At 40.0% G+C, this 24908-nt stretch overlaps 1 protein-coding gene across 1 annotated transcript in view; it reads right to left on the bottom strand.

Annotated features, from left to right (window-relative positions):
* Positions 1–24908, bottom strand: part of NOTCH2 (notch receptor 2) — a 251073-nt gene that overhangs the window by 115713 nt on the left and 110452 nt on the right. The window contains 2 exon segments of the mRNA XM_042782172.1: positions 2675–3010; positions 8256–8515. Coding sequence (XP_042638106.1) covers positions 2675–3010; positions 8256–8515 — 596 coding nt within the window.

Raw genomic sequence — 24908 nt, forward strand, 5'->3', positions numbered from 1 at the left:
AAAAAAAAAAAAAAACACCTCATTGCCATCGAGTTGATTCAGATCCAGAGACCTCCACTGGGTTTCCAAGGCAGTAAATCTGTACAGGAGTAGATGTCCCATCTTCTTTCCAAGGAGTAGCTGGTGAGCTTGAACTACCAACCTTCTGGTTAGCAGTCAAATGCCTTAGGCATTAACGTCATCAGAACTCCTTCAATTAAAATTTAAAAAAACCAAACTCACTGCCATTGAGTCGATTCTGACTCATATAGACGCTCTTTGGGTTTCCAACATGGTAAATCTTTACAGACGTAGATTGCCCAGTCTTGCTTCCATGGAGTGACTGGTGGGTTTGAACCGCCAACCTTCTGGTTAGCAGTCAAATGCCTTAGGCACTATGCTACCAGAGCTCCTTTAATTAAAATTAGGAGCATCTAATTTTCCTTATAATGTGGATCTACTTTTTTTTTTTAAACCCAAACAATTCAAAATATTTAACAAAAAGTTTCACTTTTTATACCCCGCCGAGAAGTGCAACTTTGAGTAAATCACTTAACATCTCCATACCTATTCCTTCACCTGGAAAATTTTGAAAAATAATACCTATCCCCAAGGTTTTTGTGAAAATGATCTAATGAATACAGAAGTACTTGGTGCAATGCCTGATCTATAAAAGGCACTAAATAAATGTTAGTTTTCCCTCAAATTTCCTCCCCAGTTGCACCCCAACCCTGCCCCCAGCACAAGCACACGCGCGCGTGCACACACACACAGACACACTTCGGCTGTGAGTAAATAAATGTTTTGATTTAAACTACAAGCAGAAGGTCAGAGGCAGCCAAGATCTACTCGCTCTGTCCCACTAGCCCTGGCAGCCTCTCAACTGCGGAATCCCTGGTTATTTCCTTTCTCAAGGAAGAGATACTATTCTGGTTTGACAGATACTTTCCTGGACACACACTCAGAATTCCCTAAGGTTCTTATCGTGGCTAATGGGTAACAATGCAGAGACAATGGGAGTGGATAATCACTTTCTCCTAGCTAAAACTTCCTTTATTGACTGCTTTAACTTCCTGTCAGAATCTTGCTGCCAAATCAACCTCGTGTTTTAGGCAACTATTAAAAGTAGTTTTCTTAAAACTGAAAAACACATTTAGCCTCCATCACACTAACCTCAGTTACTAGCCACTTAGACTATTAGACAATTAGAGTATTAGATTTTAGAATAACTGTAATATTAGAATATTTGCAAAATGAAGTTATTTCTATTTCTATTTCTTTCTTTATCCCTTAAAAAGCAAAGAAAGGAGTGAAGAAAGGTATCTCTCAGTTATTCTTTGCATAAGATAATGTGGATGAGAGTAACATTAAGTTAAATATTTATTTAGTATCTAAAGGACCATGCTATCTATTCTTTATTTAAAGAGAAACTGAAAGAAACAGAAAAACAAGCAGTTTGTTCTTGTAGTTAAATAATGTTAAGCTTTCTTTTCTATTGTGGGACAGTATCTTGTATAGCTGTACCCTAAGCACCTAATACAGTCAGGGCCTAGCACATAGAAAGCAATCAATAAATTTTCACTGAATGGAATAAATAATCTTTTGACTTTAAACTAAGGACCTGTGACCTTAATCCCTCAAAGATAAAGCACACAATCCCACCACCTGAAGCACAGCCGCACCACCAGAGGCTAGGATTTCCACTCTGAAAAAGGGTGGCTACAACTTCTTTTTGAGGCAGTTCTGCTTGTTTAGCACATTGCTTTTCCCTTATAGTTTTCCTTCTTTTGTTTTTGTACTAAGGATATTTGTATTAAAAAAAGGATCTTTGTTGCTTACTAATTCATCTGCTCCAGCGGTGCAGACTTCTCATCATTTTTATAAGGAGTGCAGTGAGTTGGCCAGGCTTGCTCCCTTCTTCATCTCTACTGGAAAACGGGGCCCTAAGCTTCCATGCATTGCTCCTCTGCTTCCTTCTACCTTGGGCTTGTGTGTGTGCTAGAGCAGACTTCCGTTGGTCGAGAGTACCACAAATACCTGCATCATGCATCTCATACATCAGCTATCAGAGCTCATCAAAAAGTGCTCACTGGCTAACAGAAACCCCCCTCCCCATTTTTAAACTTCTCTAGTTGGGCCGAGTTACCTCAAGTCAGTGAGGGTACAACGGGAGAAGGTTCTAAAGGCAAGTAGTCCAGAGGCAATCATGAAAGGGCAGTGGGTACATTCAGATGAGTAAAAAAAAAAAAATAATCTATTACTTCATCACAGGTGAAAGCATACAAGAAAGCTGATCACCTATCATTATTATCAATTTAGTTTAAAATACTTTACAAATCACATACATGTATTTTTATACATCTAACTCTCATTGTTGTATTATTTCTAGTCCATAGCCTTGTCTGTTCCTTTCCCAGAGTTGTCTCTTAGTTCTCACTGTTTCTCCAAAAAGGACAATAAATAATTTCCAAGCCACTCATCATCGTAAATCCTGACATGTTAAATTAACCCCTGCTCTGTTTATGAAGCACAGTGGGTCCATAAAACTCCACCCTCACCAGCAACTCACCCCACACAAAATTCTCACTTCCTCTTTTCCCTGCTGGGAAAGATACTTCCTAATGGAGCAATTTGGCCACACCCACAGCCCTCCTGTTCAGTGCCTGTTCAACCCCAGGCACTCAGGGGTCCTTACCTGGAAGGCAGTTGCACTCAAAAGTGAAGTCACCAGTTTGCCGACAGGTGCCGCCATTGACACAGGGGGAGGGTGCACAGGGCACATAGGGGCTATCACAGTGCTGTCCTGTGAAGCCCTGGGGGCACTGGCACTGATAAGAACCTGGGAGGTTGAGGCAGGTACCACCATGCTGGCACCGTCCTGGAATGTCACACTCATTGATATCAGTCTCACACTTCTGTCCTGTGAATCCTGAGAGGCATTTGCAAGAGAAATGGTTGGCCACAGTAGTGCAGGAACTTCCATTTGCACAGGGATGAGACAGGCAGGCATCGGTCCATTGGCACAGTTTCCCTAAGGAAGAATAAGAGAACTCAGCACTGCCCACAGAAATAGGAGCCAGACCCAACCTCAACACCCCACATTTCCCACCAAATCAGTGACATCAGGAAGTTCTTGCACAGAGTATCCATAAGCTCTTAAATGAAATAGGAAGTTCAAATCAGTGTCTCCTCAAGATCATCTAACATATGGCACTCTCTAGCAAGTCTCCAAGCCCCTCAGCTGAGACTCAAAGACTCAGTGGAGCACACGGATGGGCCTATATGTTAGTCATACAACGTCCAATCCTACAGGGTTCCATCATTCCCTGAAGCAAATAAGGGTCTACTTCCTCATAACTTCTTGAGTTCACATAAGCTCTTTTTCCTGTTTAGAATGCCATCTTCCTTTTGCTCACCTAGTGAACTCTCACTTATCCTGAAAATTCTGCTCAAAAGTCACCACCTCTGTAAAGTCTTCCTTAACGACCCCTTACTTCCCCAAATCACTCTCACACACACTGCATTGCAGTGAATTACTTAATACGGGCCCTTCTGGCCATAGTCTTTGTAACTCCCACCAAGTGACTGGATGTTATGATATAAACAAGGTTCCTGTGGCCCCCCAAGGGGAATAGATAGCTTGCTAATGACATGAATAAACTGCACGGTACCTTTGTTGGGGTGGGATCATGCAAATAAGGTATATCCTACTGAGGGGACTGGTCAGGTTTGCCATCTTGGAAGGCTTAAAGGGAGATACAAAGACAGAGAGAGGAGCTGTAACATGGAAAGCAGTGAGAGATGATGGCGCAGTAGCAGCAAGAGTGAAGTGGTGCACAGTGGCAGGAGACGGCAGGAACCAGGAGCCTGGCATAAGACAGATGTGGGGGACGTGCCAACCCATGGAGCTAAGAGCTGTAACACTTGCCCATGAAGGCCCTCAGCAGAACCCAGTAGCAGAGGGAGAGGAGACGCGGTCCTGATGGAAGAACTGCATCCTCAGTTGTTCCTATTACTTCTGAGTTAATCTCAACCCCGAGTTGTACCATTACTTCTCTGATAAACCACCTTACTGTAAGTACAGTTTATGAGTTCTGAGAGATGTTGCAATGAATTATGGAACCCAAAGATGGGAGGGAGAGTACTGAGGGCGGTGGAGGTAGTTGATGTTAGAGTTCATGTTAGAGTGAAAAAGTTTGGAAAAGTTGAACATTTGGGACATCTTTACCCTCTGCCTCACAGGAACCAGCTTTGTGCTGATCTTTATTAAAGAAATAATTCACTTACGCATACATACACACCTAGGCTCAGGCATACAAACACATATGCACACACAGGTATAGGTACACACAAACACACACAACGCGAGTTTGCTGTTTTCTTTCTATTATGCCACCAACCACTTCCTAAAAAGACAACCTCAATGACAGAAACAAGTCAACACTATTTCTATTTCCTTTAAACACAATGCACACACATATTCTGGGAAACATTATTAATTGTCTAGTTATAAGTATCATTTAATGAGTTTGAATAGGATGAAGAATCTCTGGCTCCTTGATTATTAAAGAAATAGAGGCTGTCATGAGAATAAAGATCTATAAAGGTAATGCTTGTGCATTCTCTCAGGAATAAGTGCACCATGAGAAGCAGGAAGACTGGTGATGGACCCTAAGGCATGACTCCAAGGGAATGTAAAGCACACTCACTGAGGTAGAGAGAATACTCCCAGGGTGGTATTAAATTTGGTATTCATATGGCTTTTTCTCTTCATTAGCTTATGCTTTTTTTTTTTCCTTAACCAAAGAAGTGAGAACCTTCTGAGTTTGTTAACACTTCAACTGGCTGTCTAAGAAAGCATCCAAATCTTTGACCCCATAGAAAAGCAAATGAGAGCCATGACAGCTTCCTAAAAGGGGGAAAGAAGTGAAACACAGCACACAGATGTGCTCTTCACCTACCCAGGTGTGCTCTTCACTTACCCAGGAACATCAACTCGAAGGGGAAAGGTGAAATAAAAATCTGGACACAGCACATATATCACTAAGTACTAAGCAAAGAGAAAATGAAGGAACTGTACATTTTCATCCTACTTTTCCCTCATTCCACTGAGTTACAAAAACCTGCCATCGAGCTGATTTTGACTCATAGTGGCCCTCAAGGACAGAGTAAGGCTGCAAATCTTTATGGAAGCAGACTTCCACCTCTTTCTTCTGTAGAGTAGCTGCTGGGTTCAAAACACTGACCTTCTGGGTTAGCAGCTGAGTGCTTTAACCAGTGCACCACTAGAGTGCCTTTACTTACCTACAGTGGAGAAGAAATAGAAGTGCTTACTCTGGCAACCTTGTGTAGGAGGAAACAGAAAGGTCCCTGGATTGGGTTTCCTGTGTACGTCACATATAGTCACTGACTTGCTGCCTCAGTTTCTTTATCAATGAGTGGGGATAAGCTAAGAAGGGTAATAGGTGAAATATAGGGATATCACAAAAACCAGAAGGATAAATGCAGTGATTCCTAAAGTGACAGACAGGAGTAGCAGATAGATCAAGATGATCAGAACCCTGCACATCATGAAGAGATCCTTTTAATGGTAAAGAAAGGAGTTTTAATTTGGGGAACATTTCAGAGTGACATTTTAATTATGAAGAAGGGATTACTGCCATTTCCATTAGACAGGATTAAAATGTTTTAGATGGGTACACTTTCCCTACTATTATCTTGCCTTGTGGTAGGAAAACAATTCAAAACTGACAATCAGAAAGAAATTATTCTCTTAACCACCAAATTTCTTCAATGACTCACAAAATGGATGCTATCATAGACAAAATGGAGATAATAGATTATCCTCCTAATTACCCTCTGTCCCACCAACACCTTCTGAGGAAGAATGAGTAGAACAAATATTCCTAACTAACTGATACAGTCTAGTTTTCTGCGTATGTTTTTCATTTTCCTTATTAGATTTATACACCTATTGGTTTAGTGCTGTAGGTAGAGAACGGTCTTTTTCTTATCTAATTTAATAAACACTTATAGGCCACTGTAAATAAACCTCAACCTTTGAAGAATTCATAATCTAATGAGGTAAGAGACATAAAAGAATGAATTATAATAAAATGTGATATGAAAAAATAGTAAAATATAGATACTAACTGCCTAAAGGAATCATGAAAGGATCACTGAGACAGTGTCTTATATGACACTGGGCAATCGCCAACTGGAGAAAAGGTCCTTCCAGGCACAGGAATGTAAAAGGGTATGGTGACAACAGGAAGTATGACATTTAAAGGGAAGAAGGAGAATTTTGGTGTGGCTAGAGCTAGATGCTTGTGGGGCGGTGAAACTACACAGGCCTAGATTGTGAAGGGCTATGAACACCATGTTAAAAAGTTAAAAGTAAAAAACAAAAAACTTAAAAGTTCCTGGCACTGAAAGCAGGTGAGTTTTGAGAAGATTTTCATTTACAATTAAAGATGTGGTAATGTGACTGATGAACTAGGTGGGGTAAAGGCAAGGAGACTGATTAAGAAACTACTTCTGAAATCCAGCGAAGGGATGGAATGGCTCTAAACTAAACTAGGAGAGGATATAGAGAAGAACACACACGTGAGAGAAAACTCAGTCACTGGGCTGGGCTGGGTGACTGAGTTTAAGTGGGGTAAGGACAAGGGAAAGAAGTTTCTAGTTTTGGAACTTGGAGTATATACTGGTACAACTTATTTATGTTGACATGTTGAGTTTGAAGCACCTATAGAACTTCCAAGGGGAATGTGCAATGGATGGTTGGAAATAGGAGCCTGAACATCAGGATGGGGATGGAGCTAAAGAGATGACTGTGGGAACCATCAGCAACTGCTGAAGATAATGACAGTTGAAGCAACAGTAGAAAGTGAGATCCCCTAGAGAAAGCTGTAAAGTGGCTGAAAAGAGGGCTCAAAACAGACTTTCAGGAACACAAAAAAAAAAAAAAAAAAAAAACCCAAACTCACTGTCATCAAGTTGATTTGACTCATAGCGACCCCTCCTTGGGTTTCTGAGGCAGTATCTCTATGGAAGTAGATTGCCCAATCTTCCTTCTGAGAAGTGGCTGGTGGGGTTTGAATAGCCAGCCTTCTGGTTAGCAGTTGCCAAAGAGGCAGGGAGGCCACATCTTCTGACCTCTTCTAACCCCACAAGAGGAAGACAGAATCACCATCAGTAGCCCAAGGCCTAACCCTCTGAGACCAGACATGCCACCTCGCTCCAACCTTTTCACCAACCCTGCTATCAACTGTTCCTCCCACAGCACCTGCCACCTCTCTCCTGGGTTCGATAATTCTCTGCAGTGGCCACACAGAACTCACAGATTATGGAGTTTATTAGGGAAGCACCAGACTACAATTCAAGTTCAGGAACACACTCAGTCTCTTGCAGCCAGCCGTTTCACTTAGCAGCTAGCAGTCTCTCTCAGCAGTGTGTGTCTCTCTCAGCAGTGTGTGTCTCTCTCAGCAGTGTGTGTCTCTTGTGTCTCTCAGCCAGCAGTGAGAGATTCTTTCTGCCTCTTGAAGGGCTCCTTTTAATCCTGGCAGAGTGACCAAACTAACCAATCCCAACATCAGAATTCTATACCTCTGAGAGAGAGAGAACTTCCCAGAAGATTGCTTCATGCCACTCTCAACAGAAATACCCCAGGTGGGTAACTTTAACAATCAGAAGATACTCAGTTGCTCATGGCAAATTCCACCACTGAGTTTACAAAGATTTATGGCTAGAAAAGCCATACCAGGTAATTTACTACAGGGCAGCAGTCAAATGCCTTAGGCACTATGCTACCAGAGCTCCATAAACAAACATTCAGGGGATATTAAAGTGATGAAGACAAGGTAATGCAGAAGCAGAAGAAGCAATCAGAGCATGGAAAACCAGAAAATCCTTTGCCCTCAATGTCAAAGGAAAGAAGATTTCAATAAAGACGTAGTCAATAGCATCAAAACCTTTTCTTCTGGAGAGAGTGTATTTCTTTTGGTGTAATAATTCTGATCCCCAATTCTGACATACACATTTTATGTGGTCAAATACTTCTGAGTAATCCCTTTTTCCTTTCTCCAACTCTGCTCCTTAAAACCCTCAAAAGGAAGCTGAGTGTAATTGTTTGGGCCATTCCAGCTTCTTACTATAATGTTAAAAGGGTACCTGAGCTGAGGCATCCTTAAGTACCAGACACCAAGACAGAAAAGATGTCAAGGAAAGACATCTGCTGAGAGAAGGAAAATATGGGTCTGAGTCCCACTTGTTACCTGTAAAACCAACTTGGCAGGTGCACTCATAGGTATCTCGGCTGAGCATGTGGCAGGTGCCGCCATTCAAACAAGGGCGAGACATGAAGCAAGGGTGAGAGGTGGAATACTGGCAGTCTTCGCCTGTGAACCCTGGGGTACATCGGCATGTAGCTTTCCCCAACATGGCCTGGGCCACACAGGTCCCACCATTCTGGCAGCGATTCCTCTCACAGGGGTCTCGATGTTGACAGTATTCTCCCAAAAAGCCTTCTGGACATCTATATAGAAAAGAGAGGACTTCATGAAAATATTGACTTCTTTTATGACTAAAAACTTATAAGAGGACAATGCAGTCCATTCAAGGAAACACTAGACTGTGGATCAAATCTGAAGGCACAACCTATGCCTAACTTTGAGAGAAGAAGATATGCGTAGGGAACTTAATCACATACTCCCATGTCTTTCTGCATCTTGGCAGGTTATAGAATACCAGGTGGATCCAGCATGGTCTGGCATGGCTGATCATCATGACCCTTACTCAAGGCAAAATACAACCATAGCATTTTTCATGTAGGTACAGGCTGGTATGGTGTAATAACAACTTTTTGTAGAACATTGTTCATACATGTCTGCTTAAATTCATTAACTTTCTCATTTTGACTAAGCCATTTGATAGAATTAAGACATTCACATGATGTGGGGAGGTGAGGCTACAAAGGCCTAGTAGGCCTAGATTGTGACTGGCCTTAACATTTCCTCAAATGTAAAATATATATATATATATATATATATATATATATATATATATATGTACACACATGACTGTTTTCTCTCAAACATTGGGAAATAATAAGTTCTTCTTTTGTTTCCAGTGAAACATCATTTGGCCTGTATCTAGCTTTCTGGGTTATGTTCATGCAGTTGAGACTAAGATAGAGAAAGAGGAAGGAGGTATAAGAATAGGGAAGGGTTCAAAGGGGCATTTTGAAATCTGTCAGCATAGAAGTAGTTGGCAGCTTTTTTAACTAAATGAAAAGGCATAAATTATCTGAAAAACAAAAACAGAAAAACAGTTGCCATCCGGTCGATTGCAATGCATGGCAATCCCATGTGTCAGAGATTTTCACTGGTTGATTTTTTTTTTTTGGAAGTAGATTGTCAGGTCTTTATTCTGAGGTGCCTCTGGAAGGACTCAATCTTCAACCTTTTGGTTAGCAGCCAAGTGTGTTAACTAACTGTATCACCTAGGGAGTCCTAAAATATCTAAGATACCACAGAAACACCAAAGTGAAGGAGGAAGAACAAGGATAACATCTGAGGCTTTAAGGAAACTTTTTATATGCCACTCCTTTAGCCATACGATCATCCTAGTTTTTGTATACTATTTATGACAATTTTCTCCGAACAGTGTCAAAATATCTCCATTTTCATAACAAAAAGGTTATTTAAATGAATTTCCAAGCAGCACTATAAATTTTGCCAGTTGGCTATCTATCCCAGATACCTGGCTCAACCTATTTCTCCATTTAACTTTTTTTAGAGGGTAGAAAACTAAATCTACAGAGGTGTTCCATCATTACTTCAAAGATAAACACAATTAAACCAAACTCTCTATCTCCCCTCTCAAAACTAGCTCATACAATGCTGTCCTATGTCTAGTCACTAGTGTCCTGATTCTCCTAATCACCCAGACTTGGAGTACTGGGGTCATGTTTGACTCCTACACATCTTTGCCAATCATATCCAAGATCTTTCACTAATCGTTAATTGGCCACGTTAGGCTTCAGGGTCATGGTTACTGAGAAAAGAAGGAGGACCAGAAGTTTGAGAACTAAGACAGAACATACCCAAAGGAATTACACAGTAGTTAAAATGGTTGGAGGATGAAACATAGCTGGTACATAGCTACAGCAATAGTGATATAACTGGCCACAGCTTCCTCAACCCTTCCCAGAGTTGTATAATGAAAGCATGGCAGGACAAGAGGCAACCAGGGCTCTGAGCACCTTAACGAGTTGGTGAGGTTAGACACCAAGAGGCAGTGAGGAGAGCACACAGCACTGAAACCCACGACTGGCTGAAGTGGACGTGACAAGTCTGCACCTCAGGAGGTCAGAGGCCTCATCTGGAGTCCTGGGACTGTGTCCTTGGGCAAGTTTCTTACCTCACTGACTGTCAATTCTTTCACATTCTAGATAGTTAATAAGGCTACCTACATCGCTGGGTTGTTGTAGGAATTAAATAAAAGCAATTATGTGAAAAACCTTATAAATATGGAGATGTTTTGCAAATGAAAAACATTTTTTTTCTCCTCTTTATGTTTACTAAGGAAAATATGATGCCTTTTTCAAAATAATCACAGCTTGATTTGATAATAGTTTTTTTTTTTTAAGAGAGAGGAAAAAAAAAGCAAAAACTTCCAATGAAGTTGGAAGCACAGCTAAAATTAACCATGAGCTATATTATTAAAAGCATTTGCAGCTTTTTCAAGAAATCTGTTATGGATGATATTAAAAACTGCAACACAGTTCTCATTCACAGTGACAGTCCTCTGGGGTTAGGCCTGGCAGAGGACTCTTGATTATTCCATATGGGAATTATTCACCTTGTAAATAATGGCTAACTTTTAATCCTGGGTGGGCTTTGCCTGGCTTTGCTCCTGGACCATGATTCCAATCCCCCCCTCACACAATACACACTATTATCATGTGGCATCTGCTCAGAGAATGCAAACTCATTTTAATATTAGCATCATAAACAAGGAATGAAAATCTAAAGTTCCCAGGATGCTGGAGCCAAGCATAAGTATTCTTTAAGTATCTGTTACTGGAGTTTAATCTACATTGTTGTTCTCTTTCAAGTATGGAAAAATACATTTCAATTAAGACACGTCTAAGGAAGCAGTAAAAACAGGGATTAGCAAACTACAGTCTGTGGGCCTAATCTGGCCCACTGCCTCTTTTTTTATGGCCCATGAGTTAAGAATGGTTTTAACATTTTTAAATGGTTAAGGGGAAAAAAAGAAAAATCAAAAGATGGGTACTATTTTGTGACATTGGAAAACTATGTAAAATTCAAATTTCAGTGGCTATCAATAAAGTCTCATTGGAACACAGCCATGTCATTCATTTATGTATTATCTATTGCTGCTTTCATACTGTAACAAGTGCTGAGTAGTTGCAATGGAACCATATCACCCACAAAAACATTCACTATGCCTTTATAGAAAAAAACTTGCCAACCTCCAAGAAAAAGAATACATGAAATTTAATTCTAATTAAATAGCACCTTAAAGATGAAGAAGAATGTTACCATATAAGCTTCTGCAAAGAATATTAAACCCAATCCAGACCTGCTGCCATTGAGTTGATTCCAACTCACTGCGATCCTATAGGGCAGAGTAAAACTCCCCTATAGGGTTTCCAAGGCTGTCAATCTTTATGGAAGAAAACTGCCTCATCTTTCTCCCACAGGGCAGCGGCTGGGTTCAAACTGCTGACCTTTTGGTTGACAGCCAAGTGCCTTAACCATTGTACCACCAAAGCTAATAATATTCATTCATTCAACAAACATTTATTAACTGGTTGGTATATTTCAGTACTAGGAATATCCCTGCCCTCATGGAGCTTAAATTTTAGTAAAAGAAGACAAAAACCAAAATTAATGAATAAAAATATATCCAACAAAGTTAAGCACTATGAAGAAAGTAAGACAGAAAACATGGACAGGAAAAGTTGGGGTCAGGGATAGTATAGGGTGTTAAAGAGATGTATTTCAGTTTTAAATACGAAAATCAGGAAAGCTCTTACTGAGAAGGTGACCTGTGAGTTAAGATCTGAGTGGGGACTAGTCACGCAGGTATCTGGGGGAAGAGTGTCCAAGGCAGGAGGAACAGCAAAGGCAAAGGCCCTAAGGCAGGGAGCAGTCCTGGCGAGGAGACCTCTGTGGCTATACCAAACCCAAACCCACTGTTGTCAAGTGGACTCTGACTCATAGGGACCCTACAGGGCAGAGTAGAACTACTTCACAGGGTTTCCAAGGCTGGTGGTGTACTGCCTAAGGCATATGACCGCTAACCAGAAGCCTGGTGTTCAAACCTACCAGCCACTCCTCGGAAGGAAGGATGGGCAATCTACTTCTGTAGTGATATTGCCTTGGAAACCCAAGGAGGGGTCGCTATGAGTTGGATCCGACTCCACGGCAGTGGGTTTGGTTTTTTTGGTTAATATTTAGGGAAGCAAACTGCCAAGTCTTTTTCCCACAGAGCAGCTAGTGGGTTCAAACTGCAGACCATTTGGTTAGCAGCCAAGCACTTAAGCATTGTGCCACCAGGGCTCCTTTGGCTATAGCAAAGGGGCTAAGAAAAAGAGAAATAGGAAATAGATGAGAGTTGTAACTAGGGACTAGGTCATGTGGGATTGTGAGGTCATTGTAAGCAGTTAGGATTTTACTCATGTGAGATAATACCTTTTTTTTTTTTTTTTAAACTTTTTATTGTGATTTAGGTGAAATTTTACAAAGCAGATTCATTTTACATTCAGTAATTCATACACATTTTGTTCTGCGACACTGATTACAATCCCCACAGTGTAACAGCTCTCCTCCCACTTCCTCCCTGTGGGTTACCTTCTCTCTGTGCCCTTCCTGCCTATGTACTCCTGCCTCCCTACCTTTCTCCCTGTGCAAATGCTGCCCTTCTAATCTTCCGTGGCTGACTGTTCTAAGGAATGCATGTCCCTGGTGCAGTTGTTCAACTTACAGGCCTGTCAACTGTTTGGCTAAGAGATAAGCCACAGGAGTGAGCTCAATTCCAGGCCAAAGGGTAACTCGGGAGATAATACTTTGATATGATGTACAATTCACTTCCTCTCCTAAAGTCCATGTACAGAACTGCATCTTTAATGAAACTAGACTCATTATTGGTATATTAAGACCTGATTTCTTATTTAAAATGTTCCAGAGAGCTAAAGACATCAGCTTATTTCTTTACTTTTGCCTTAAAGCATGAACAAGTCTCCCTTAATATAAATTTTTCACCAAGATCTATTTCTGTTTCCTAATTCTTTCACAAACAAGGATCTATAATTGTAGCCTGATTTTTCTTTCTTTTCCATCTATTTCTTACTTGTCCCTCTGCAGTGAAACTTTCATTTTAATTACTGCCCAGACACTACATTCTAAGAGCAATGACTTTCTCCTTACCGAGTTCAGTGGTCTCATCTGAGATTTCATCATAATGAAATTCTTTCTCCTATAGGAGACATTGCTGACCATTCTATTCATCATTTTAATCTTTTTCACCCTTGGCTTTTGTGACTCCTTCAGTTTTAAAACTTGGTAAATTGTTAGTTTAAACTGATGATCCCTTTTTTCATCCTCATCAATATGGCAACCCTAAAGTTCAACCCTGGGCTGCACTGCTCTTCACTCTCATATATATTTGTTGTTTTCATTCATTTGTTTTTAAACAATTACCTTCATGCAACTGATTCCAAAATATGCCTCTCTAGTCCCATATGACTCCTCGGAAGGAAGGTTGGGCAATCCTACTTCTGTAGTGATACTGCCTCGGAAACCCAAGGAGGGGTCGCTATAAGTCAGGGCTGACTTGACGGCAAATAACAACAACAACAACAAGTCAGATATGGGGAGTTTTCTAAAAGCCACTGATCTACCTATGTGTCCTCTACTACCTGAAACTAAACATTTGAAAAATGGGATCATTTTTCCCAGGAAACCTTAATTTTTCCATTTTTCTAAGACTCTCAACTCATAATCTCAAAACTGCTTTTTATTAATCCCTTTAAGGTGATATATAATTTATTACAATGTTCTGACAAGTCTTGTCAACTGAATTCCTAAAATGCTCATCTGTCATTTCTACACTTTCCTTTTTGATACAAATTCTGATGATCTTGAAAGCCTGTAGGCCAGATATCTTGTTGCTGGCTTTTCTCCCTTTCATTCATTCCTGAAATAACAGAACTTTGGGACTCAAGGGTCACTAAGGTAAAGTCCATCCATGAAAGTGCTTAGAAATATCTCTGTAAGATGATCACCAACCTTTCCTTGAATATAAATAATTAGCATGGTGCCCAGCAAATAGTAAGAACTTAATAAATGGTTGAAATTATTACTGTTTCTGCTATTAAAAAGTATAGATTCTAGAACCAAACAATGTGGGTTTGAAACCCAGCTCTACTATTTACTAGCTGTGCAATCTTAGGCAAGTTATTAAACCTCCTTGTTGCAAAAGAGATTTAATAATGGTGCTTACACCTCATAGGGTTGTATATAATAAAAATAGCTGTAAAGTACTTAGAAGAGTGTATAGCACATAATATACACTATTACTGTTTTGGTTACCTAGTGCCACTCTGGCAAGAATATACATAAATGGGATGGCTTTAACAAACAGTTAGGTTAACTTACAGTTTGGAGGTTTTAAGTCCAAGTTCAAAGTGCCTGGCTCTAGGGGCTGGGTGAAAGCCCCTCCACCTTGGGCTTCAGCTCTTCCTCCTGCTCCTGGCCCACTGAAGCTAGAGGCTTTTCTTCACTCAGACAGCTGCTGGCTGCTAAACCTGACAAGCCCAACGTTGGCAAGTAAAAAGGCACAGTCCCAATGTTACCAAACCACACGGCAGGCCATTAACTTAAGTCCATTGTAAGTCCCAAGGTCAGCAGAGCATGGCAGGCTGCTGAACAATAACAGGGCTACATGCAGGTCTCAAGCATGCTATAAGCTGGAGACCATTCCCAAAGCTGCTTCTTACACATGGGAAGCAGACCACATCCCTAAAGCAGCTGAGTATCTAGATCCCACCATGGAGTTGATTGCCACTCTCATCACAGGGAATAAATACCAGCAGCTGCCCAGCCACTCAACCATGCCCAGCCAAGATGACACACAACCTTAACTACCACAATTACCTACTTTGGTCATGTTGCAAGAAGGGATCATTCCCTGGAGAAGATTATCATGCTTGGTAAAGTGGAGCATCATCAAAAAAGGAGAAGGCCATCAATAAGATGGATTGACACAGTGGCTACAATAAATGGGCTCAGGTATAGCAAGGATCATGGGGCTGGCACAGGACCAGCACAAGACCGGGCAGTGTTTCATTCTGTTGTGCATAGGGTCTCTCCAAGTCAGAGGCAACTCAACGGCACTTAACAACAAGTGCTTGTTAAATAAAATAAAATTACTTACTCACTATTTCAACAAAAGAAAAGACTTCAGTGTGAGTGGATCCCATTTTTAGAAAGCTCTGTCTTAAAGTGTATGTGAACTGCTGTATGGAAAGTGAATTTGCTCTGTAAATTTTCACCCAAATCACAATAACAATAAAAAAGAAAATAAATGAAATTATAGAAAACTGTTATTTACCAAAAAACAAAAACCAAACAAATAAAACAAACAAAAAATAGAAGATAAAAAAATAAAAGAAAGTAAAAATTTAAAAAAAGAAAGCTCTGTTTTTCTTAATCTTTAACATTCTGCTGCTACTCCCAGGTGTACCCACAAGAAAACTGAAAACACATCTCCACAAAATTTGTAAGAGAATGTTCATACTACTATCCGTAATAGCTAAAAAGTACTAACAATCCAAATATCCATCAACTACTGAATGAATAAATAAAATGCAGTATATCCATACAATGGATATTATTTGGCCATAAAGAGGAATGAAGTATTGATACATGCTATAACATGAATGAACCTGGAAAACATTATACTAAATGAAAGAAGCCAAACACAAAACACTACATATTATATGATTCTATTTATATGAAATGTCCAGAATAGGCAAAGCTATAGAGAGGCAGAGATGGGGTGAGGAGGTGGGGAGTGACTGGTAATTGGGACAGGATGTCCTTTTTGGGGTGACGAAAATGTTCTGAAATTAGATAAGGTTGATGGTTGCACAACTCTGTAAACATTAAAAAAAAAAAAAACACACTGAATTGTGTACTTTAAACATGTCTATTTTATGGTATATGAGTTATATCAATTTGAAAAATGGCAAAAATTAAAAACAAAAATACGGTGCCTTCCTACAGTTCCATCCAATGGCTATCCCTACTCTCTAGGAACAATCAAGAATAAGCTTACTACCTATGTAGAGCCTTCAAGAATTTAAGGAGAGTCCTGTTTACCCTTTCTCTTTTTTCTAGGATGCTGTGCTTTGGACTATTCATCAATATGAAATTATTTCCAGACTTTCTCATTTTAGTGGCTCTTACATGCTTAAGATAACACCAGTAATGCTAATATTAACAACCAACATTACTGAAGCACCTACTATGTATCATGCATTTGCTAACACCTTACAAAGCTACTTGCTAAAGTCCTATGTTACACTGTTGCTGTTGTTGTTTGCTGTCAAGTTGGCCCGACTCATGTCGGCCCCAACTCATAGCGACCCCTCCTTGGGTTTCCGAGGCAGTATCACTACGGAAGTAGATTGCCCAACCTTCCTTCTGAAGAGTGGCTAGTGGGTTTGAACTGCCAGCCTTCTGGTTAGCAGTCAAGTGCCTCAGGCACTATGCTACCAGAGCTCCTAATATTACATTATGATATCCAATTGATATATAAGGAATAGAAGATTAGAAATATGGACCCCAAACGGAAAATGGAAAAGAACACGTGTGTTCTCACCAGTGCAGTACAGAGCTGCGCCATCCTCTCCTCTGATCTGGACACTAAATTTTTAGTATTGCAGCATAAAGCTGTATTCACTATTTTACTTAGCAGTATTTTCACAAATGTTTCAGAAATATGCTATTGAATACATGATCAGCTAAAAAGCCCAAATACTTTTGTCACATGAAATACTTTCATGCCGTGTTTTTGTCATTCTAAACTTGTGTGATGTTTTTTGAAGCCAATTATTGGACTGTAATTTGTCCCTTTTAAATTCTTCTTGCTTAATCTTTACCCCAGGTTTCCTTGATTGAGATAATTTTATACTTTGTTCATACAATCACAGAATTTCATCACTGCACTATACCATAGAAGTCAACCTGTCCAAATCCCTTTATGGAAATGGTAAGGAAACCAAAGCTAGCTGACCTGCATCAAGTTTTGTTCTCTGCAAATCTAGCAACCTCCCTCAGTGTTGTATCAACTACAACGTCACCCTATCTTCACCTAGATCTTTCACTAAAATTTTAAAAAAAACAAAACAGTTGAACTTCACTGAAAGTATGCTACTAAGTCTTGCCTCAAGACTGACATCAACTCAGTCAGCTCTACCATCCTAACTGTACCAGCATCCTATCTATACCTGTTCATAGAGATAGCCTGGGAGTTCCTTACTGAAACTAAGCATACTACTTAAAGAATTTTGCCCATGTCACTCTTCTGTTCAGAAAATAGCACTGATGTTCAGCTCTTCAAATCCATCCCACTATATAACTATCTTATCCCTTAGTAATCGTAGACTCAAACACTACAGATTTCTCCACAATCTTATCTACTGTCCTCTATGTATAATCTCCTTTCTAATTTCCAGTGACAAATGCCACATTCTCTAATCTGATATGTTTCCAATTTATATTCATTTGTTCCATCCTGCCTTTGAAGATCTTCTCAAAACCTGTGTTTTCCACCAATAGCCTCCTCCAAACCATCTCTCACTCATCTTTGATGTTTCCAGTAGTAGTAGTAGTACCATGTTATACATTGTATTGTTTCTCCAGTATGGCTCTTCTTCTTTTAAGCTATTGTTATGTCTTTCTTGTACCCCTCTCAAATGCCCATTGAGATATTTCTTGTAGAGAAAGGGCATATCTTGAGATCTTGGTACGGGTTCTTCAAATACCATAAGTACCTAAATACCACTAACAACTTATTCTAAAGCAGGTTAAATTTCATATGATGGATAAAGTCAGTCTCTCAATCCATATCGCCTTCAAAAATCTCCTTTCAACTCCACACTGTGACCTGCCTGATAGAATGCAGCCAAATCAACCCTGAGAGCCATCCTGAGGTACAGGATTATCCCTCCCTCACCAGGAAGCTAAGTAGAATTGTGGACATGGGGGGAAAGAGGGAATAATGGGTGAGACAGTGAGAAGTAACAGATCCCTGTTCCTTTAGCAGGTGAGCTTCAATTTTGCAAATCTCTGTTCAACTGGAATATAAGGACACTACATGCCCTTTTGAGATCTCTACCTAAACCCAAACTCACTGTCACTGCCATCGAGTCAATTCTGACTCATAGCAACTCCCATTGGGTTTCCGAGGCTGTAAATCTTTATGGAGCCGATAACCCCATCTTTCTTCCAAGGAGTGACTGGTAGGTTCGATTTGAGGTCCCTAGATGGCACAGATAGTTTTCCCTTAGCTACTAACCAAAAGGTTGGTGGTTGGAATCCACCTAGCAGCACCACAGAAGAAAGGCCTGGCAAACTGCTTCCATACATTATAGCCAAGAAAATGCCATGGAGTGAAGCTCTGCTGTGAAGTACATGCGGTGCCATGAGTTAGAACCGACTTGATGGCAACAGGATAGATATGCCATTTAGCCTGAGTGGGAAGTGAGACTGATGAAAACAAGAGCTCAAATAACTCTCTTCCTAAGATGGCTCAAGCCAAGTTTGGTTAGAGGCTGGAAATAGGAATAGATAAACATCTACATTCCTTCACAAGTCTATCATTCTATTAAGTGACCCCAGTAATTTAATAATTTGGGGAGATTATTCTGGAATACAATGTTTGGAATATTAATAATATTCCAAATCATGAAGCATGTGAGATCATTTTAGCAAACAGCCTACATCTTAAACAAAAGGAATAGAAAAACTTTATAAAAAAAATAATAAATCTAACAGCTGTCTTTCATTCCCAAACCTATATAAGAATGCAACCCTCCTGGAAGGAATTTATCAATTACTTTAGTCACTCTTCAGTGACTTCCTTAACTTTGGAACTCTGAAAGAAGTTCACAGATGAAGCTGTGAATACAGGGGAACTGTTTAAAGTTTTCACGGAAAAATTTTCCCATAAAATAATTCCATGAACTATCTGAATACTTATCAGGCCCATACAGATATGTTCATTAATTTTTTTTGGGGGGGGGGTAGATGGGCGGGGGGAGTCTACTATTTCTGACATGAAGAGGCCCACACTTTCATTGTTACTGTTCAAACACACATGGGGGATGGGATGAAGAGGAGGGAGGGAGAGAAGAAAAGAGAGAGGAAAAACAAAGGATTTCTACTAATGGAACTAGAAAACATTCCTTTTGAAAGGATACTCATAATAGTCCCCCTCCTCAATAAAACAGATGAAAACCAGACCCCAACTCTCACATGTCACCAGCAGCCTGGGTTAGTTTACATGTAGCCACTTTATAAATTTCAACGAAGCAGGGATTTGAATAGCAATTCCAATCTATCTGGCAATGGCTGCAGCTCAGGATCAGTTTCCCTAGCAATACAGAACAGAAAAATTCCTTCTTTCAAGTTGCCTAAGTGAATAGCCACTCGTCTAGAGAAAGGCTTAAAACACTGTAGCAGCTTGTGTCAGCTCCAAGATGACTGAAGTCTGAGCAGGAAATAAGCCCCTTTTCCAAATAAAAGCCAGTGTTCCCTCTCCTTGTTTTTTCCACTGAATGTTCCGTATCAGCAGGGTGAGCCCAAATTGCATCTAGGGTTTGCTGTAGCTCTGCCTTTAGCTTTTTTAGCAAGGATGCAGCCATTTAAAAAAATAAAACAACAAAGCAAAACCCTACCACATACAAGAAGAAGAAAAAGAGAGGCGTGCTTCACAAAACAGCTATTTCAAAATCATGATTTTTAAAAAGCCATACAGAATGTGGAATGGAGGGGAAAAAAATGTCTCATGTGGGTTGCGTCGGCCCTGCAGCTGCTCCTCATTAAAGCTCCTCTTTACTCCCTCTGGGCTAGTTTCCAGCAGAAAATTCTTTAAACAGAACTCTGCTTTCAACCCACTTTCTTCTTGCTCTGGGCCTTTCGGCCCCCCAATCCGTAGTGGCAGCCTGCCCTAGCTGAGCTCTAGGGGTGGGGGGTGCTGTCGTTAAGGTAAATGAGGTAAGGGAAGGGGAAAAGACTCACAAAACCCAGAAACCAAATTAAGCATTGGTCAGTAACAAAGGTCTGCAGTTTGAAAAGGCCTCAAATCAGTCTGTTCTTTCCTGTGACCATGATGCCAGCTCAGTTTCCTGCCCTCCACCCCCACTCCGTTCCCCTTGGTAAAGTAGATAAAAATAATTGCTAACAGCCAAGGCTAGCTGTAAACCAGTGAAAGTTCCTATATAACATTCAATTCCCAAAGCTCTGGCTACAAACTTCTAGATGCCCCACAGCCTACACAGTCAAGTCTAAACCCTCAGGCTGTCATTCAAATGGCCCAACCTACCAATCCAACTTCATTGTCCCCCTCTGCCCAGTGCTTCCAGTTTGATGTTTCAGCAGACTGTCAACTTTTTCATTCAATAACTCTGTATAAAGATAATTTACTGGGTTATGCTAATTATTAACTCTTTTTTTTTTTTTTTTAAAGCGCACGAAAATTTCTAGTTAACTTCCTGTTAAAGGGGAAGAAAAAGGAAGAAGTTCTGTCATTTAACTTCTTGCCATCTCCACTCCCCTTTTGTCACCTCCCTTCCCCTAAAATAGAAAGAAAAAGGAAAGAAGGAAACACTATAGCTTACTCAGCAAGAAGGAAAAGCAAAAAGAACTAAAAAAAGTATTAGTATGTAAAGTTAGGGCCCAGTACTGGGCTGTTTGTGGTAAAATACACTTTCCAGGGCCTTGGCGGTTGGATGTAAAGGAAACAAAGCAAGGATACAATCAATCAATTTCTCTCAATCTCTGTCTCTTTCTCTCTCTCTCTGACACACACACACACACACACACACACAAACATTCTACTACAACTAATAAACAAAGACTACCAAATACAGCCCATTTTCCTACTATGTAAATTCGGCTTCCTGACCAGAGCATTTCTGCCTTTCTTGTAGAAGTATTTCAGAAAATGTTAATCTTGGTTCCCACATTAGGCTGAATGCTTGCAAATTAAAAGTTTCCCACAGGAAAATAACTTCACGGGGAATTGTGAGGCTGGGAATTATTTCTGAAACTCCACCTCACTTGGTTTGCATGTGTTTAGGTTATTCGCCCCCTCATGTGAATAAAGCAATAAATTCACACTTATTTTAATAAGCCCAAACCAAAAGGAAGCTGAAGGGGTACAGGTTTTTAAGCTATTAATTCACAGCATCATTCATCTTCATCGGAGACTCTGAAATCAGTAACCACTGCAATGGGAAACCCTGCCATATTTACACAAGAACTTTGCAAACACCGTTATCTTCCAGTTTGCTGTCTGGGCTCATTTATCAGAACTCAAAAGCTGAGCTGAGCGCCTAGTCTCTTCAATCATCACGTGAAAGACTGGGCATGGGTGGACAGTGTTGAAAGACCTGTGTTGCTGCTAGAACAGAAGGTGGTTTTTCCTTCGTCTTCCAGCACACAATCTGTACCTTACCATACTTCGCTGCACTGGACCCTGAAAAAAAGTTTACTTGTGATTAAAACATAGAACACATTCTAAACATAGGAGTTTACCAAAAGTACTCTGCACAGTAATAGAGTAGTGGCTAGTTCGTGGCAAAGATGAATGAGTTAAGACAGTTATTCCAAAGCTTTGGACTACAGAATTATTGGGAGGGGTCTACTGTGCTTATAAAAACACTCTCTAGACTATTAAATAATGTCTTGTTCATATGTCGACATAAACATATGTCGATGCTATTATTAAGATCATTGGGAGCTCTAGTGGTGTAGTGCCTAAGGCATTTGACTGCTAACCAGAAGGCTGGCAGTTCAAGCCCACAACCCACTCCTCGGAAGGAAGATTGGGCAATCTACTTCCTCGGTGATACTGCCTTGGAAACCCAAGGAGGGGTTGCTATGAGTCAGATCCGACTCGACAGCAGTAAGATTTTTTTTTTAATTAGGAGTATTAAAATATGAAATTATTAAAAATAGTAACTAAATTCTTAGTAGATTTTGGCTTTATGCATTGTAGTCAAACAACAGACTAGGAAGTGACTTCATGTTGCCTTTATGCACTATGCTGTCTTGCTAGACTTAACTCAGCTCTTAGAACATGCCCCAGTGCAGCACTTCTCATCTTCAGACCTTTGTGCCTGCTGTTCATGCAGCCTACAACACTTTTCTCACCACCCTCTTCTCCTAACTCAGCGCTAAGATACTGTCATGCCTCAGTTTAAACGTTATTTTCTCTGAGAAATAGCCCTGACACCCCCACTGTATGTTCCCATAACCCTGACATATCATATCACTCATTATCCCTTATTGTAATTATTACTCTAGCCCAGCAGACTAAGAATTGTTCAAATTCATACTCCCAGTGCCTAACACAGTAAGTGGCATGTTGTTGTTGTTGTTGTTATGTGCTGTCGAGTCGGCCCCGACTCATAGCGACCCCTCCTTGGGTTTCCCAGGCAGTATCACTACGGAAGTAGGATTGCCCAACCTTCCTTCCGAGGAGTGGCTGGTGGGTTTGAACCGCCAGCCTTCTGGTTAGCAGTCAAGTGCCTTAGCCACTATGCTACCAGAGCTCCTAGTAAGTGGCATATAAACCAAAAAAAAAAAAAAAAAAAAAACCAAACTCATTGTTGTCAAGTCAGATCTGACTCATAACCCCTCCTTGGGTTTCTGAGGCAGTATCACTACGGAAGTAGACTGCCCAACCTTCCTTCCAAGGAGTGGCTGGTGGGTTTGAACTGCCAGCCTTCTGGTTAGCAGTCAAATGCCTTAGGCACTATGCCACCAGAGCTCCTAAGTGGCATATAGAAGGCATTCAGATATTACTTGTCAGTGCTGATATTGTTAACAGAAGCCAAAGGGCAAAATGCAAGGGTCCATGAAATCTTCATACCTTAAAAGGGCTCCATAATTACACTTGAAGTTTGAGAACTGCTAGGTTGAGCTATTTACCTGAAAGATTATCAAAACTAATTAAGATTCCTGATATATAGAGCACTTTTTAACTCTTACCCCTAAATCATTCAAAGTGGGCCCTTCCTGTTTAAAGTAGATTATTTTTCAAATCACATTTCCCTCCCCAAATAGGAAGTTAACTAACATATACACAGTCTCCATTCTCTCTTGGTCTTTTATTAACCTTTGATAAAACACTGGCTAAATCAACCACCAAGAACTAGGAGTCCAAAGTGATTGAACAGCCTACAAAGTGTGGCCTTAGCAGCAAAGTATCTAGTACTTACAAATGTTCATTAAGTGTTAACTGAATTAAATAGAAATGTTTCCTACAAGGGGTGTGAGTTTATTGGTATATATTCACACTCATGTATCCTGAAAATAAAGTATTCCTCTGTTTTGGAAATTTCTTCCCCTGTGAAATCAAAGTCCCTCCATGGGGACAAAGTGAAAATGCTGTGAAGTTAAATAATGGTCTCATAAGAAAGTTTTGTTCACATACATCTAAACAATATATAGATTATTTCTTTTAAAAATACTTGTCACACTGCTATTTTTATGTACTCTTGCACTCTTTTATTCCACAAACCCTTATCATATGGATGATGCTAGCATTACATGTGAAGTCCTTGGGTGATGCTAATGATTATTAAAGTGCTTGGTTATTAACTAAAAGGTTAGAGGTTTGAGTCCACCCAGAGGTATCTTGGAAGAAAGGTTTGGTAATCTACTTCTGAAAAATCAGTCATTGGAAACCCTGTGGAACATAGTTCTATTTGACACAGATGGGGTCGCCATGGGTTGAAGTTGACTCCACGGCAACTAGTTTTTAGTGTACATGTAAGAGCTGAGCCGACTGGTGCCTTTTCTTCATTCTTCTTTTCTCTGGATAAGGAGAGACCAATTGTTGCATCTAGATGGCCACTTGCAAACTTTTAAGAGCTCAGTCACTAGTCACCAAAGTAGGATGTAGAACAATGTTTTTGTGTAGTATGTTATGTCAATTGAGCTTGATATACCATCACCAGTTACACTGCTGGAAATGGATTTTATTTATCTGTTTGCCTCTAGCTTATAAGCTTTTGAGAACACACATTATTAAATCACCCATAGAATTTCCACACAAAGCCTAATTTTTATGACAATTCATAACATTTATCACTTTTGTGGCAAGAAAAGCATAATTCTTGTCAAAGAAAAAAATGTTATGTTAGATTAATACTACTCATTAACTTAATAGGATCTCAGTCTTGGTCCTGAACTCTAGTATAGATCATTTGAACTAGAAAAGTGGTATTGATTCAAACTGATACGAAAACTCAGATATAATTATTTGTTCTAATTTCAGCAATATTTAAGAATTTATTTTGCATATTTAAAAAAAATGACCACAAAGAATGCTTCTTCAAGACTATACATCCTGTCCAGGGAGGACATAATGATACTCTAAGACAGGGGTCAGCACAATATTGCCCTCAGACCAAATCCACCTCAGGAGCTAAAAAGGGCTTTTACATGTTTTTAAAGAGTATGTTAAGTATCTACATAATATCCTCGAATTTGCCTTTTGGACAGTAAACCCTAAAACATTTATTATCTAGCATTTAAAGAAAAAGTTTGCTGACCCCTGCTCTAAGATCATAAGAGAATTAAAATACATACAGCCTAAAA

This window comes from Orycteropus afer, unplaced genomic scaffold (assembly GCF_000298275.1).
Source record: "Orycteropus afer afer isolate SDZICR_OR568_19922 unplaced genomic scaffold, OryAfe1.0 scaffold00010, whole genome shotgun sequence".
Lineage (NCBI taxonomy): Eukaryota > Metazoa > Chordata > Mammalia > Tubulidentata > Orycteropodidae > Orycteropus > Orycteropus afer.